Source organism: Fusarium phalaenopsidis (genome assembly GCF_050370095.1).
Source record: "Fusarium phalaenopsidis strain FUZ10S chromosome Unknown contig_32286, whole genome shotgun sequence".
Classification (NCBI taxonomy): Eukaryota; Fungi; Ascomycota; class Sordariomycetes; order Hypocreales; family Nectriaceae; genus Fusarium; species Fusarium phalaenopsidis.
The window spans coordinates 1,634,880-1,648,040 of record NW_028145413.1 but is presented as its reverse complement, the minus strand read 5'-3'; the positions used below and the strand labels follow the sequence as shown (position 1 = coordinate 1,648,040).

Below are 13,161 nucleotides of genomic sequence, written 5' to 3'. Positions count from 1 at the left end.
AACTTGGCGGTGGCTGAGTTGATACATACGAGATATGGCTCAAATGAAGCCTTTTCAACTTTAACGGAAAAGGCCAAGGAAACACCACGTTTCAGCTAAGCTTGAAGTGACTAGAATACCCATCCGCTCTGACTCTTCTTGGATAAGAAAAGACGAGAATAGTTCTCGTTGTAATTGTCAAATACGAGACTGAGATGCAGCTGGTTAGAAGGATTAGTCATCCGGCGTTCCTGGCCATGGAGGCTCCATCACGACGACTTCAAGCGATGCCCATATAAATGTTGGAAGCTGTTCAAGTCTGGAGTTTCATTCAAACAGGCTTCGTAGCCACTGGGTCTTTTGGAAACTATCGGATTAAACCTGTCGTTTCAGCGTGACTCACTCACAATGGTGGCTCAGCTCGAACTCACCGATGCTCGCAACAAGCTTGAGGATCTCTCCGGCATCCAGCTTCAGCCCGGAGAGAACCCTTACACGGCCCTCATAAGAACATGCAATGACAATCCTGTGAGTAACTACCATTTCTTCAAGGACTACCTCAACTAACAACATGACCAGGCCGAGATCCAGACCCTCTACTCCGTCCACCGGACAAAGAGAAACGCCCAGCAGGCCGAAAAGTTCCTAGACCCCAACTTCAAGGAGCTCATCATCGACCAGTACCTCCTGAGGCTTGAGGATCAGACTGTTGAGCCGGGCTTTCGTGACCCGAGGAACTGCCTCGTCTTTTGGGCGAGACCGCCTGATCACGTTGTCCGCCTGGCGGCGAAGTTGCAGGAGTTGCTGAAGCAGGCTGCCCCAAGTGAGCAACCCCCAAGACGAATTGCATCACTTTTACTAACGTCCGACTTAGATGTTTGGCTTATGCCTACTCACAAAATGCACCTGACAGCGCTCGAGGTTGCTTTCTCCAAGACTCCCGACGAGATTGCCTCGTTGGTGTCTACGCTGCGGCCGTCAATCCCCTCAATTGTCAACTACCCCTACTCGCATAGGTCACGTCTCGTTAAGCCCATGATCTCCTACGATCTTTCCGCCTTTGCTGTCTCATTCCTCCCAGCAGCCGGTGAAGCCTCTCTTTCACCGCCCCCTGTGGAGCCTATAGTTACGGATGGCATCACACAAGGAGATGACTACACCTACCATCACCTCCGTCGTGATGTATTTGACCAGGTGCAAGCGGGCGGCGTTGAGGTTGGATCCAGATATCAAGTTCCCAGCGCACACATCACACTCGGACGATATCTCAACCATGAAGACCACGATACCCCTGAGAAGAGGGCGAGCTGGGTCAAGGCCATTGACGAGATTAACCAGTGGTTGGAGAAAGAGGTTTGGGATAACCCCGACTCCGAGTGTGTGGGCGAGTGGATCGTGGGCCAAGAGAAGGGGCTCGATGCGCGGAACGGCACATTGTGGTATGGAGGTGGCAGAACCATCATGTTGGGAGAGGGTTTCTAGATGTAGTGCCAACTAGATAGATAGACAGACAAGCGACAAGCCCGAGTTTTTGATACTTGTTAACTTTTCCCTCAGACCGTGCCTCCCGCCTCGAGTCCATCTTTTGGCTACCTGGGTATGACTCAAACCCGGGCGCCGGCCTTGGACCTTCGGAGCACCTCACCACATTGTGCCTAACATTGGCGGAGAAGTCGGTTGGTGCAGTCACAGAGATTTTTTTGATTCACTCCCTATGAAACATTCCTCAGCCGAGGACATGTACCTCCCTTCGCCAGTGTCCGTGATGCCCAAATGCCGCCAGGTAAGCATGAGAAATGGTGACCGTGAGACCCCAAACACAAAGCACTTAGAACACCAGAGCCGCACCCTTCGTCTTCTTGTCACCACTGCAGAGTCGTTAGCATTCCGTAGGCGCGCGGCCGGACAGGCGACGTACCCGAGCTCGAAGTGCTTGCATCGCTTCAGCGCCAGCTGGAGCTTGGTCTTGCACTTGACGCACTCCAATCGCAACACGACCTTCTTGGTAGTCTTGGCCTTCTTGTGGAAGACGGGCTTGGTCTGACCACCATAACCCGACTGCTTGCGGTCGTAACGTCGCTTACCCTGGGCAAACAGCGAAGCCTTGCCGGCCTTGTACTGAGTGACCTTGTGCTGGGTGTGCTTGCGGCAATCCTTGCCCTTGCAGTAGGTGTTGCGGGTCTTGGGAATGTTGACCTGTGCGATGCAGCGTGTTAGCGACCTGATGATCAGGGTCATTTATTTGTCAAATCTCGAGATGTTCCATCGCCCGCCGCACGAGACAGTCTTGGGAGTCGACAGCAATCGGAGAGTCCTTCGTAAGAGGCGCAGAGAATTGGAGTAGTCGGCTGGTTGTCGAGGAATCGGTGCTGACTGTCGATGATGTCGCGAATCGTCTCCCTCCAGCAGCTTCACCACAAAATTTCATCCCACTTTCTCGCGGATTGACTGTCATCGTGCGGGCGGTCGACGGGCGCAGAGCTCGAGGGGAAGGCATCGCATCTCTTGCAGCATGCTGTTGCTGATGAAGAGGGCTTTGGATTGACTGTTGCGACGTACCATCTTGACGACGTTGTGCGGTGCCGTTCTTTGGGTGTTTGGTGATGCGAAGTTCCAAAGACTGGGCGAAATTGGGAGGTTTTGGGGGATTTCTCTTCTTTGTGGGCAACTAGGGTCCGCGCCTTGCCCCATCAGGCGGGCCTGTGGCTCGCTTGCACCAGCCACACATTTGCGCCTGACATCTAGGGCTACCATGATCACCGCCTCACCGAGGTGAGGCTAGGGAAGGTACGTACCCCAGGGAGTTCCCACCCCCACGAAAGGACACCTCAGACTGCTTGGTGGACTTGAAGGCCCCACCATATGATCTCGCAGGCGCATCACCAAGTATTCTCAGGACAGTTTAAAGGACGACTGTTTTAGAAGCCAGTTCGAGTCGCATCATAGCCAACAGCCGCCAAAATGGATCCCTACTCTGCCGAAGGCGAATTGATCAACATCCACAACCACTTCCACCAGGGCCAGTACCAGGAGGTCATCGACTTCGACACCTCGTCCTTCTCCCCTGACAACGCCCTTCCCGCGCGCGTCCTCGTCCTCCGAGCCAGACTGGCCCTCGGTCAAGCTGAAGATGTCCTCGCCGATGTGAAGGGGGAGTCGGATCCTGCCCTTGAAGCTCTGGGTGCCCTGGCCGAGCTCAGCCTGGGCAAGGTCGACTCTGCCGTCAAGACTGTCGAGAAGCTGGCTGCGTCGTCGGCCGACAACACAACCGTTCTTATTGTTGGAGGAACAGTGCTTCAGGCTGCCGGAAAGTCCGATGAAGCCCTTGCGCTTCTCACACAACATCAGGGAAGCCGTATGTTTCAAGGAACTCTCCCCAAACTTGTCGCCTTTCGCTGACCGCTGTTGATCAGTTGACGCCGTCGCCCTGATCGTCCAAATCCACCTCCAACAAAACCGAACCGACCTCGCCCTGAAGGAAGTCTCTGCTGCGCGACGATGGGCTCAGGATAGCCTCCTGGTGAACCTGGCTGAGTCCTGGGTTGGATTGAGAGTGGTAAGGACCGTCCTGTGACCACATGGGGCAAGTCACTAAGACCGTATAGGGCGGAGAAAAGTACCAGCAGGCGTTCTACGTCTTTGAGGAGCTCGCGCAAGCTCCCTCGACCTCATCAGTGCGAAGCCTCGTCTCGCAAGCAGTCTGCGAGCTCCACCTCGGAAGGACAGAAGAGGCCCAGGCCGCCCTGGACCAAGCTCTGGAGAAGGACGCCAGCTCTGCCGATGCCATCGCCAACCTGCTTGTCCTGAACGTGATTTCCGGCAACGACGCCAAGGAGCTTACTGAGTAGGTGGACCATGTCTGGTTTTATTTGATTGATGTTAACCTTTACTAGTAAACTCAAGGCTGCCGACCCTAACCACCAGTTCCTGGCCGACCTGGAGGAGAAGAGTGCACTGTTTGACAAGGCCGCTACAAAGTACAGCCCCAAGGTTTCGGCATGATTTGGCTCTAGGTGTATGAGTTGATAGATTTTAATGACGGGCGCATAACTGGTAGAGGAACGGAATTCCCTGAGCGACAACTGTTGAGATCTTGTCTATGTTCTACATGGGTTTATTCTAGGAACTCTGTTGGGCATTGGTTTCCTCAAAGCATCAATATATGGGTTTAGGCGACTGAAAATAGACCACATCTCTTGATTCATCTGAGTGAGGCCTTGGGCTAAGGGCCTCCATACTATCTACCCTACAAGTCCACTTGGAAGAACTTTTTGCAAAGGTCGTTTCAGCTTGGGTTGATCTTTGCCCTTGGCATTCTCTCTGGATTTACTAAACTGACTTCCATTTACAAGAAAGACTTTGGGTCCCAGGTCATTGAATGTTGCGATTAGGCGTTGTGTTGAGAAAGTAAGCAAGGAAACGACTTTTTGTTTTTGAAACTATTCTACTTATCTTTAAACCGCCAGTCAGATATACCATCACGTAATTCCCGTCTGTTCGGCTTCAACGGACCTTTAACACCAATGGTATCTCCGCCGTCGCATCTTTGATGGTTCCCGGCTGTCGTATTGAGGTACGCGGCACGAAGCCTCACAATCGCTCCTTGGTCTCTTTCTAGCCACACTGCACGACACATCATCATCGGCAAGGAAGGGATTCGGTAAAGGACTCGGAGTAGGTGCAAGGCTGGGAAAGGCTCGGTTGAGTCTCGACTCCAGGGGCTTCATCGGTAGTGATGGGTGGGCCGCATGCCTCATGAAGATCTGGGTGACCTCTGCCCCGAGACTAAATCTCGGAGATCGGTCGGTCGACCGCTTGGCTATTATTTCATCAAGTTGCAGGCAAATGAATTCCATCGTGCGCTTCCGTGCCTGTTGTCCTTGAAGGAGCTTGAAAGCCCTGGTAGGAAACATGGTAGTTGGCTTGCCGTCTTCGAGCATTCGTTTGACAGCTTCAGTCAATCCATCCTCCTGACGGGTAAAGTCTGCTTTTGAGAGAAGCACGTCCAGTACAGAGAGATATTCCTTTGGGTGTTGTCGAAACGCTTGAGAATTTGAGAATCCCATGATAAGAAATGTTGCCCAAACTGACAACTTACAATCTCCCCCTCCAACCTTGGCATTCGGGTCAGCACCGAATTCGAGGAGCATGCGAAAAAGTCCACTTCGGAGAGCCTCAGATACATGCTTGCTGGGCGGTTGGAACAAGAATGCAGGCTGGGACGAGGGCCAGGAGCGCCCATGTATCCCGCCAATAGGCAACGCATTGCCAAATTTATATCGGGGAAGAAGGCGATGGACGAAACTTGCCCAAGGAGTCAACACACTGGCAGATGTGTCGTCCTCGGAAGGGGAGGTATTTGAATTGGGATCGTAGCCGTGGCAAAGAAGACATCGGAGAAGCTCAATCTGTTCAGGCTTCCACAAACTGGCTTGACCGTTGCTCATCTTCTGACCCAGAATGGGCGGTAGCGGGTCAATGCCAACGTCATTGAAATAGCTCTTGTTCTTTTCGAGCTTCATTACAATGTAATCTGTCGACACGGCCTGCAGAGCACAAGATCTGAACAATGCACTTGCCTTTCTGCAGACATCGTTAGGACGATTGCTCCTGGGGGTCCGAAAGATTCTCTGGACTGTCTGCTCCAGCTCATCCAGCAGGACCTCTGCGTTGACGGCCATTGACTTGTCGGATGTGACTTGAAGAGCGTACAAGAATGCCTCCAGGAGCGTTGACTTCAGCCGAGACTTGCCAATCTCGAGCATTGCTTTGGCCGTGGTTGACAAGTCGTAGAATGGAGCATGCTTCGTCCAGGCCACATGTGCTTGAAGAATAGTTAGGTGCGGATCAAAGCACTCGCGGGCGTTTGATTCTAGGAATTGCTCCATATCTTTTGACTGGAGGAAGTCGTACACTGTCCGATGCAGGAACTCGACATTGTCTCCGTTTACCTCTAGGAGCCCCATACACCTCGCGTTTATTCGCCGCGTGACTATGTTGCGTATATTGTTCAGCATTTCGGGTTCCCAAGGCGTAGTCGGCTCCCTGAGAGCATAGCCATCGTCCTCGTATTCCTGGTCGTGGAAGTAGCAGATGGCAAGTGGCAGCGGTTTCCCAGCTTTGACGGCCATTTGGAGCATCTCCGACATCTTGGTGTGATAGAATGGCTCAACCGAATCTATCATATGCCGGAAGAAGGGTTCCAGGTCTGTCGGAAGCAGATCCAGTCTCTTGTGCAAATCGCTGAGGGTATCGTAGTTTGTCAAGCCATCTCTGAGGAGCCTCGTCACCAAGAAAACCCAAAGAAAGACACCCTGAGCCCTGATAGTGACCTCGTTGACAAGAGCGGCTGCCTTTTTGGACTCAACTAGCAACGTCTGCCAACGAGGGTGGTTGCACAGGAGATCCTCGACGTATTTTCGGATGTCTTCTCTGGTGAGCTCGTGAATATAGATCTTCCGTGCAGAAAACCGACCAAAGCTTTCCTCGAAGATGTTCCAGGGGCGGGAAGCAAGACACAATTTGATGTTGCTAGATGCGGAGAGTTGGAGCAGAGACTTGCAAATGTGCAAATGCTCACCACTAAACTCATCCAGGCCGTCAATAAAAAAGCAGAAATTGACCTGCAGCTCAGGTTGACTTGCAATCGCATCTATCGCTTCCTGCAGCTCTGCCAAAGTCCAGGGGCCCGTGTCAACGTCCTCATCGAGAGAAACGTTGTCACTCTTGTCCCAGCGTTCAGGGCAGGCAATTGGGATGAGCTCTGGGGCTTGTTGGAAGATGTCACAGAGGAGAGACCGAAGCAGGCCTTCTTGCGACCTCTGGATATGCGACCCTGCATACCAGAAGTAATGAGTGGCCATGTTCAACTCTTTGCCGGCGGCCGTAGCCCAGTGCCGCAAGGCAACCTTGGTACCGGGGTGTTCGGCGATGTACTTCATGAGTGTGGATTTCCCCGAGCCTGGCTTTCCTGCTACCCAGAAAATGCCATGACCGTGATGAAGCCAGTTCAGGAGGTGCGACTGCTTTGTATCCTGTTTGGATCTGTCGAAGATCCATTCGAACGTTGTCTCGTGTGCCGGACTGATCCCTTCATGCCGAGCTGGGCGATGTTCGTAATCAATACCATGAAGCACAAAAAGTTCCCTAGCACACCGCCTTGACTCGGAGAGCAGCTTCGTGACCTCTGTGGAGAAGGATAATACCGGCCCTGAAGTGACCAAAGTACTATCAACTCTTCTTCTCTTCTCGATGAAGCATTGAATCTCCCCGAGCAGCACCGCGACGCTGTGCGCAACTGACTCTTTTCGTCGTGATTGTAGGTTCCCGAATTTTGACGATAGGCCCCGGAGCCAAAGTCGTAGTTCCATAACGATGTTTCTATTTGCACTTGTTAGGTCCCGTTCGTTGTTGGTCTGCTTGGGCATACTTTAAGATATCGAGAAGCTTCTCAGTGGCGAGCCATTCACGCTCCAGATGTATCATGCGGATTGCATCCCCATTCATGTCAGGTTCATAGCTCTTGGCTATGATATCTGATAACGATGTCAATGGCTCGGATCTCACTTGAGGAGTGCACCCGTTTTGGGTGTCTCGTAGCCATGCCCGAACGCCATCCTGCACTGACTCGCAATCTCTCTTGCAACCCTTCACAACTTTGCTCAGGCCAAAGAACAGGAGGGGGTCAGTTATCGTCGGGTCTCCGGCGCTGATATCCCTGTTAAACCTCCCTAGAGTTTGGATAACACCATTCAAGGTTGTATGACCATTATTAGTGACTAGAGATATCTCCAGATTGTCACTGGAGAGGTCCGAGATGTACTGATAAAACCGGACGGCTGTTGTTCCTAGTTGCAGCCCAGTTTCAACCTGGGCCGCCGGGGAAATCACCGACGGTTTTCTGTGCGACATGCTCTCTCGGTTGATAGACGATCTGCCGCCCTTGAAGAAACCGGGACAGCAGACCTTGACGCGACAACTCTTGCGGGTGAGGGAGGTTAAGATCCGGGTTTTATCTATCAGTAAGCACGCTAGAGAACTGTGCAGTTGCCAGAATGAAGATAAATTATTTGGAGCTGGGGAATCATGAACGCTCAGGATTGTGCCCCAAGGCAACTCACCCGAGCCCATGATCCAATCCAATCCAAGAAGCCACAGCCTGCTTCCAACTGCAGCGTGTGCCTGCTTGGCACCCTCATTGCTTCATAGAGCCTGCTTATTGGTTCTGCAGGCGAATTGACAAAGGGCCCACGACACCAAAAAGGCGGATGAAGTTGGTCGCGCACACGAGGCCCCATGTAGGCAGATTCACTCTCCATGTTGTCAGATCAGTTTAAGGCGGCCTATGTATAGATCGAGTGGATGCTGATAAGGGGTACAAGGCAACGGCTTACCGCTTGCCTCAAGCCGTCTATTGGGCATCAATCAGATGTGAAACATGCGCTTATCAGCCAAGGAGACTCGGGGCACGTAAACAAAGGAACCAATGTTGAGAGCTCTCGAGGTCTCCGTGATGCACGAGAGATGATGTATTCAGGTGGACGGCCCATCTAGACCGTCCTGTTTCTCAAGAACTAAAAACTCGACGTTCCCGTCAAAGAGTCCTTTTTTTGCCTTGCCGTCAAAATCCTGAATGCTCGTGATTAAATAGAAAAAGTCTCATGTACCCATGTCATAAAAACATCGTGACAGCCCACACGAAACTCCCGGATTTCCCAGCCAAGATATCATTCGCTAACGCTCGACTCGGCCCTGAAGCCCTCTTACAAATCTTTACCCATTCAGTTCACCCTGTTCACTTCTTCTTGTTGGGGAACTTGGGGGCGCCAATGTCGCTGCCGCGCAGCTTGACGTTGAGCACACGCTCCATGGCGCCGAGCACCTTCTGGTCGGGGGCGGCGGTGCCTCGCTCAAAGTCGGCGACGATGGACTGGGTGGTGTTGCAGCGGGTGGCGAGGTCCTTCTGTGTCATCTTGGGCTCAATCTGCTGCCGGGTCTTGGAGATGACGTCGCCGACGGTCTTGCCAATGGTGTTGGGCTTGATGATGTCGTCGGAACGGTCGACCTTGGTCATGCGCTGGCCCTCAGGTGCGGAGCCCTGTAAATGATTGTTAACGAGTGTCGTGGCTATCGATGCAGGATGTACATACGGCGTTGGCAGAAGCGTACTTCTTTTCAGTGGTGAGGCCACCAGCTCGCTGAGCGGCGTTGAGAGCGGCCTTGCCTCGAACAACGGTCTCTCGCTGACCGGCACCGGGGCCACGGGCACGGGAGCCGATCTTGGTGGCGGAATCCCAGTCCTCAGACATCTTTGCTTTAGTTGTTTGTGGTGGAGGTGGTTTGAAAGGGGATGAAGGTTGACAAGATAGAGTCGAGGAAGAGCTGAGTGAATTGTTTGTTGTTTGAGCACGAGGGAAGTGAGGTTCGGCGACAAGAATTTATGGAGAAGGTGATGGAATGGATGGAGGGGACTGACTCAATCGGCGGGACAGCCTGAAAGGGCTGGCGGGGGGCTCTGCTGCACCGTGCGTGGGTGGCCTCTCCTTGCGCCTCTTTGTCACCGGCGGTAAGGCTCACTGCGCAGCACAGCACGGCAGAGCACAGCGCAGTACCCGGCGCCTCCTGCTCCAATTTTTCAGCGCGCACCGCCACCCGGTGGCTCGCGTCTCCCCCGTAGAAGGTGCTAGAGCTCCCGGCTGGACCAGCGTCGAGTCCGTCCCTTGCCTCCCGCTGGGCACCAACGGGAGAGACAAGGATTGCTTTGCTTTGTTTGCTTTGCCGGGGACGGGTCGGACACGCCTAGCCCGGTTCTCCGGCTGACATAAGACTCCCTTCCCCTTGCAGTCTCGGCGTGACTGGCCAAGCGATGACGACAAAGCGGGAACCCTGAGAAAGTGATGCGTTCATCGCACTCCAATTCCTATCACGAATTGGATGACTAAGGTAAATTCTCGCCGTTGCTCTCCCGCTGCAAGTCAATGTTCAGTATGTACCGCGGCTACCTTGATGGACAAGTTCAGGACGGACCGACGTAGCATTGGTTATTGTAAAGCTCGACGACTCTAGATACTGGATTTCCCCTCTTCTCTTCCTCCTCAGCTCTCACCTACCTAACGTAGCTGAGAGTCTTGTTCAGCCATCGTCAAACAGCAATGCGCATACCTTGAGCATCAAACCTGTCTCATGGACGGTCTGTCCGAGGACTCGCCGCTTCTGCCGGTGGTCCTCACTGGAGACCTTCTTGATCGTCTCTTGGAGCATTGGTCGTCGTCTTCAGTGGCGGTCTTTGCAGTCTCGGCGTATTTCACCTTTGTTGGAAACGCAGTTGATCTATCGTTGGTGTTGGCCTTTGTCGGCTGGAACCATGCCGAAGCAATAACCTCACTCATCAAGAGCCTAGACTTGACACAGTTTGGACTTCTCGCCGGAGTCATCTTTCCAACATCGGTGCTGGGTTACCGGCTTCTTGGACGCATTCTCAATGTGCAAACTGTCAAGTGGAATGGCCCTGGCCGTCCATTCCTAGTCCCAAGTCGCACCACCCATACTCGGATGTTTCCTAAGAAGCACTCGTTTTCCTATTCATATCTCGTCGTCGGTGTTCCTGTTGGACACTCGGGGAACGCCAATGGCATGATATCTGCTAACGTGCCTGGCACATCCTCATGGTTGTCTTACTTCTTGGATCGGAGAGCCTGGTTTGATGTGAACCCAGCCGACTACCTCCAGCGTGGGCACAGAGATAATGGGTTGCGTGGAAAATTGGATGACTACCTTGAGAATCAGGTTTGGGAAGTAGTATCTCCGTACCCAGATGAGAAGCTAATCGAAATAGAATGTTGATCCTTCGCAATACCCTCATGCGTACCTTGTTACTGCTGCACGATTCCTGGGCTATCACTTCAACCCAGTGTCCTTTTGGTTCCTCTATTCTCAAGAAAAGGTTCTATCAGCCATTGTTCTTGAGGTGAACAATACCTTTGGCGAGAGACGTCCCTACCTGGTCATTCGAGACTTTGAGGCAGAACGACATATCCAGAATCGCCCTGCCGACGATGAGAGCCAGGAACCCCAACGTGGTCGAGTAAAAGCCTCTTGGAAAAAAGACTTTCATGTCTCGCCCTTCAACTCCCGCAAAGGATCCTACTCGTTGCTGGCTAGCGATCCACTTGGCCCTGATATGGAAGGTTTTCGAGGAATTGACATCACGATCAATCTCTCATCGTCCAAAGGCCACCCGAAGCTTGTTGCAAGACTCTTTTCCGAGGGCGATGCTCTTGAGCCCAACTCAATGAGTCTTTTCCGGAAGGCCAATTTTCTTCTCGGATGGTTCTGGGTTGGGTTCGTCACGTTTCCCAGAATTGTCAAAGAAGCTGCCGTTCTCTTCTTTAAGCGTGGCCTTCATGTCTGGTATCGTCCAGAGCCGCTCAAGGAGAGCATGGGACGCTTGGCCGACAACATTGAAAAGCAACTGGAAGATGCATTCCGCCAGTATTTGCGTCATCTCGTTCAACAGTCGCCCGCCTCGATCACCGTCAAGTACACACCGAGTGGAGTTGTTGGAGCCGCTGAAGAGGTCTTCAGTTCTTCGTCGGTGACAGACTCATCAGCAGCTGCGGAATCTGTCGAGATCAAGGTCCTCACGCCAGTCTTTTACTCGCGCTTCGTTCATTATGCACACGATTTCGAAGCTGTCTTTAGTGAGCTGGCCGAAAGCTGTACCATTTGGGTTGACAAACCGGAACTTCTACCCAAGATATTCCTGAAGAAGGCCTCACCACCGCTGCATGCGTCAACCCCTTTCGATTTCTTGTGCTTTCAGTTGATCAAAAGCCTCCGGAGTCGACCAGAGAGGATTGAGAGGCCATTGACATCGGCGGATCCGGTATCATCATCTTCGCAGGGTCTGGATATTCGAGATTTTCGCATGTCATCGATGGATGCCTTTGTTATCGGACAAGGAGACACGACACTGAAGAAGACGTATAGAGCGGCTGTTCTTCGACTGTTTTTTGCTGACCGGATCGCCTTGGGCAATACTGACTTGCTTGGCATGATGGAACTCGGGGCAAGGGTGGGTGCGTCATGGGTTCTCGCGTCCCTCATCAACCAGGCGATCCGGGGGTTCTCATGATGGAGTGTTGCACACACGTACGAGGCGAACGATATTTCAATCTCGACAGTTGCTTTGGACAAGAACGCAATCGACTTGAATCAATCCATCGGCTCTTTGAACCCGCGACTTTCCGATCTGGCGTTAAGGTGGCGGAGGAAAAGATAACATATATCGACCAGAACCAGGGTCTCGATGCTGACCAACCGACCGGCACCCTTTGTTCCTCGATGACGAGCTCCCTTGATGCACAACTTTTTGGAATCGGCTTTGATGTGTAAGGATTCGGAATATCACAAATCAGCCTGAATCGAGAGGTTCATGCGAGTCAGCCAATCAGCAACACGGACAGCCCTGGTCGACGAGCTCTCTCCACTGCCCCGCGACTTGCATCATGGCTTCTGATCAAGCAAACAGATGGAGTTGGTGGAGAGCTTTCCTTGCAGCGTTGGATGAGGATCGAAACTTTTGGATATCAAAGGATTACTCCCCTTGGACCGATATGACATACAATGGACGGAGCCGCCGCCTGGTCAATTCCAAATTTCTCCAATTCCAAATCTTTTTGTCTCGTGCCCCGCTTTGCCCGTCCATCAATCTGCAGGCTCTCGCGATTAGAGGAATGACAAATTCCTCAGTCACACAGCGGTTTGTTCCTTTACGCTGAGCTTGCTGCAGGGGGAGAGCTTTCTGCTGCATATGGGCGTTGGATGAGCTAACCGTGACGCTGTCCCGATGGCCCGAATAGCTGGGATGGGCTGGCTGACTACTGAATTAGCAACAGTATCTGTAATACCATCCGTCAGATCACGAAATGAAGCTTGAACATGGACATGGGACAGCGCTCGTTTGCCAGCTCGGTGCCATTGCCCATCCTGTTGCTTTGAGACCTGCAGCTCCCCGTCCGCCGTCCACGCCGTCTCACCCAATCGTCGATAGCTTGACGCCGCTCACTTGAGGGATCTGATCTTCCTCAACGTCATCCAATCGCAGCCCCACCAACGCCGAGCTCTCACCCCAACTCATAGGTACTGTACTGCACTGCGCCGTCACCCTCAGGTCTCACCTTG

At 52.7% G+C, this 13,161-nt stretch overlaps 6 protein-coding genes across 6 annotated transcripts; 3 read left to right on the top strand and 3 right to left on the bottom strand.

Moving 5' to 3' along the window:
- Positions 1-387: 387 nt before the first annotated feature.
- On the top strand, positions 388-1,461 carry LRP88_02836 (uncharacterized protein; the record flags this gene model as incomplete). The annotated part of the gene is made up of 3 exons (XM_083239475.1): positions 388-507; positions 559-802; positions 854-1,461. 3 exons carry the CDS (start codon positions 388-390, stop codon positions 1,459-1,461), a joined length of 972 nt encoding a protein of 323 aa, XP_083104605.1.
- A 346-nt stretch (positions 1,462-1,807) lies between these two features.
- Positions 1,808-2,541, bottom strand: LRP88_02835 (60S ribosomal protein eL42; the record flags this gene model as incomplete). The annotated part of the gene is made up of 3 exons (XM_083239474.1): positions 1,808-1,847; positions 1,898-2,175; positions 2,539-2,541. The coding sequence occupies 3 exons, from the start codon at positions 2,539-2,541 to the stop codon at positions 1,808-1,810; spliced, it is 321 nt and encodes a 106-aa protein (XP_083104604.1).
- A 399-nt stretch (positions 2,542-2,940) lies between these two features.
- On the top strand, positions 2,941-3,981 carry LRP88_02834 (coatomer subunit epsilon; the record flags this gene model as incomplete). Its single annotated transcript, XM_083239473.1, has 4 exons — positions 2,941-3,334; positions 3,393-3,535; positions 3,585-3,823; positions 3,873-3,981. The coding sequence occupies 4 exons, from the start codon at positions 2,941-2,943 to the stop codon at positions 3,979-3,981; spliced, it is 885 nt and encodes a 294-aa protein (XP_083104603.1).
- A 442-nt stretch (positions 3,982-4,423) lies between these two features.
- On the bottom strand, positions 4,424-6,920 carry LRP88_02833 (uncharacterized protein; the record flags this gene model as incomplete). Its single annotated transcript, XM_083239472.1, has 2 exons — positions 4,424-4,431; positions 5,078-6,920. The coding sequence occupies 2 exons, from the start codon at positions 6,918-6,920 to the stop codon at positions 4,424-4,426; spliced, it is 1,851 nt and encodes a 616-aa protein (XP_083104602.1).
- A 1,853-nt stretch (positions 6,921-8,773) lies between these two features.
- Positions 8,774-9,287, bottom strand: LRP88_02832 (multiprotein-bridging factor 1; the record flags this gene model as incomplete). The annotated part of the gene is made up of 2 exons (XM_083239471.1): positions 8,774-9,076; positions 9,129-9,287. The coding sequence occupies 2 exons, from the start codon at positions 9,285-9,287 to the stop codon at positions 8,774-8,776; spliced, it is 462 nt and encodes a 153-aa protein (XP_083104601.1).
- Positions 9,288-10,161: 874 nt separating this feature from the next.
- On the top strand, positions 10,162-12,112 carry LRP88_02831 (uncharacterized protein; the record flags this gene model as incomplete). The annotated part of the gene is made up of 2 exons (XM_083239470.1): positions 10,162-10,764; positions 10,814-12,112. 2 exons carry the CDS (start codon positions 10,162-10,164, stop codon positions 12,110-12,112), a joined length of 1,902 nt encoding a protein of 633 aa, XP_083104600.1.
- Between the last annotated feature and the right edge of the window lie 1,049 nt (positions 12,113-13,161).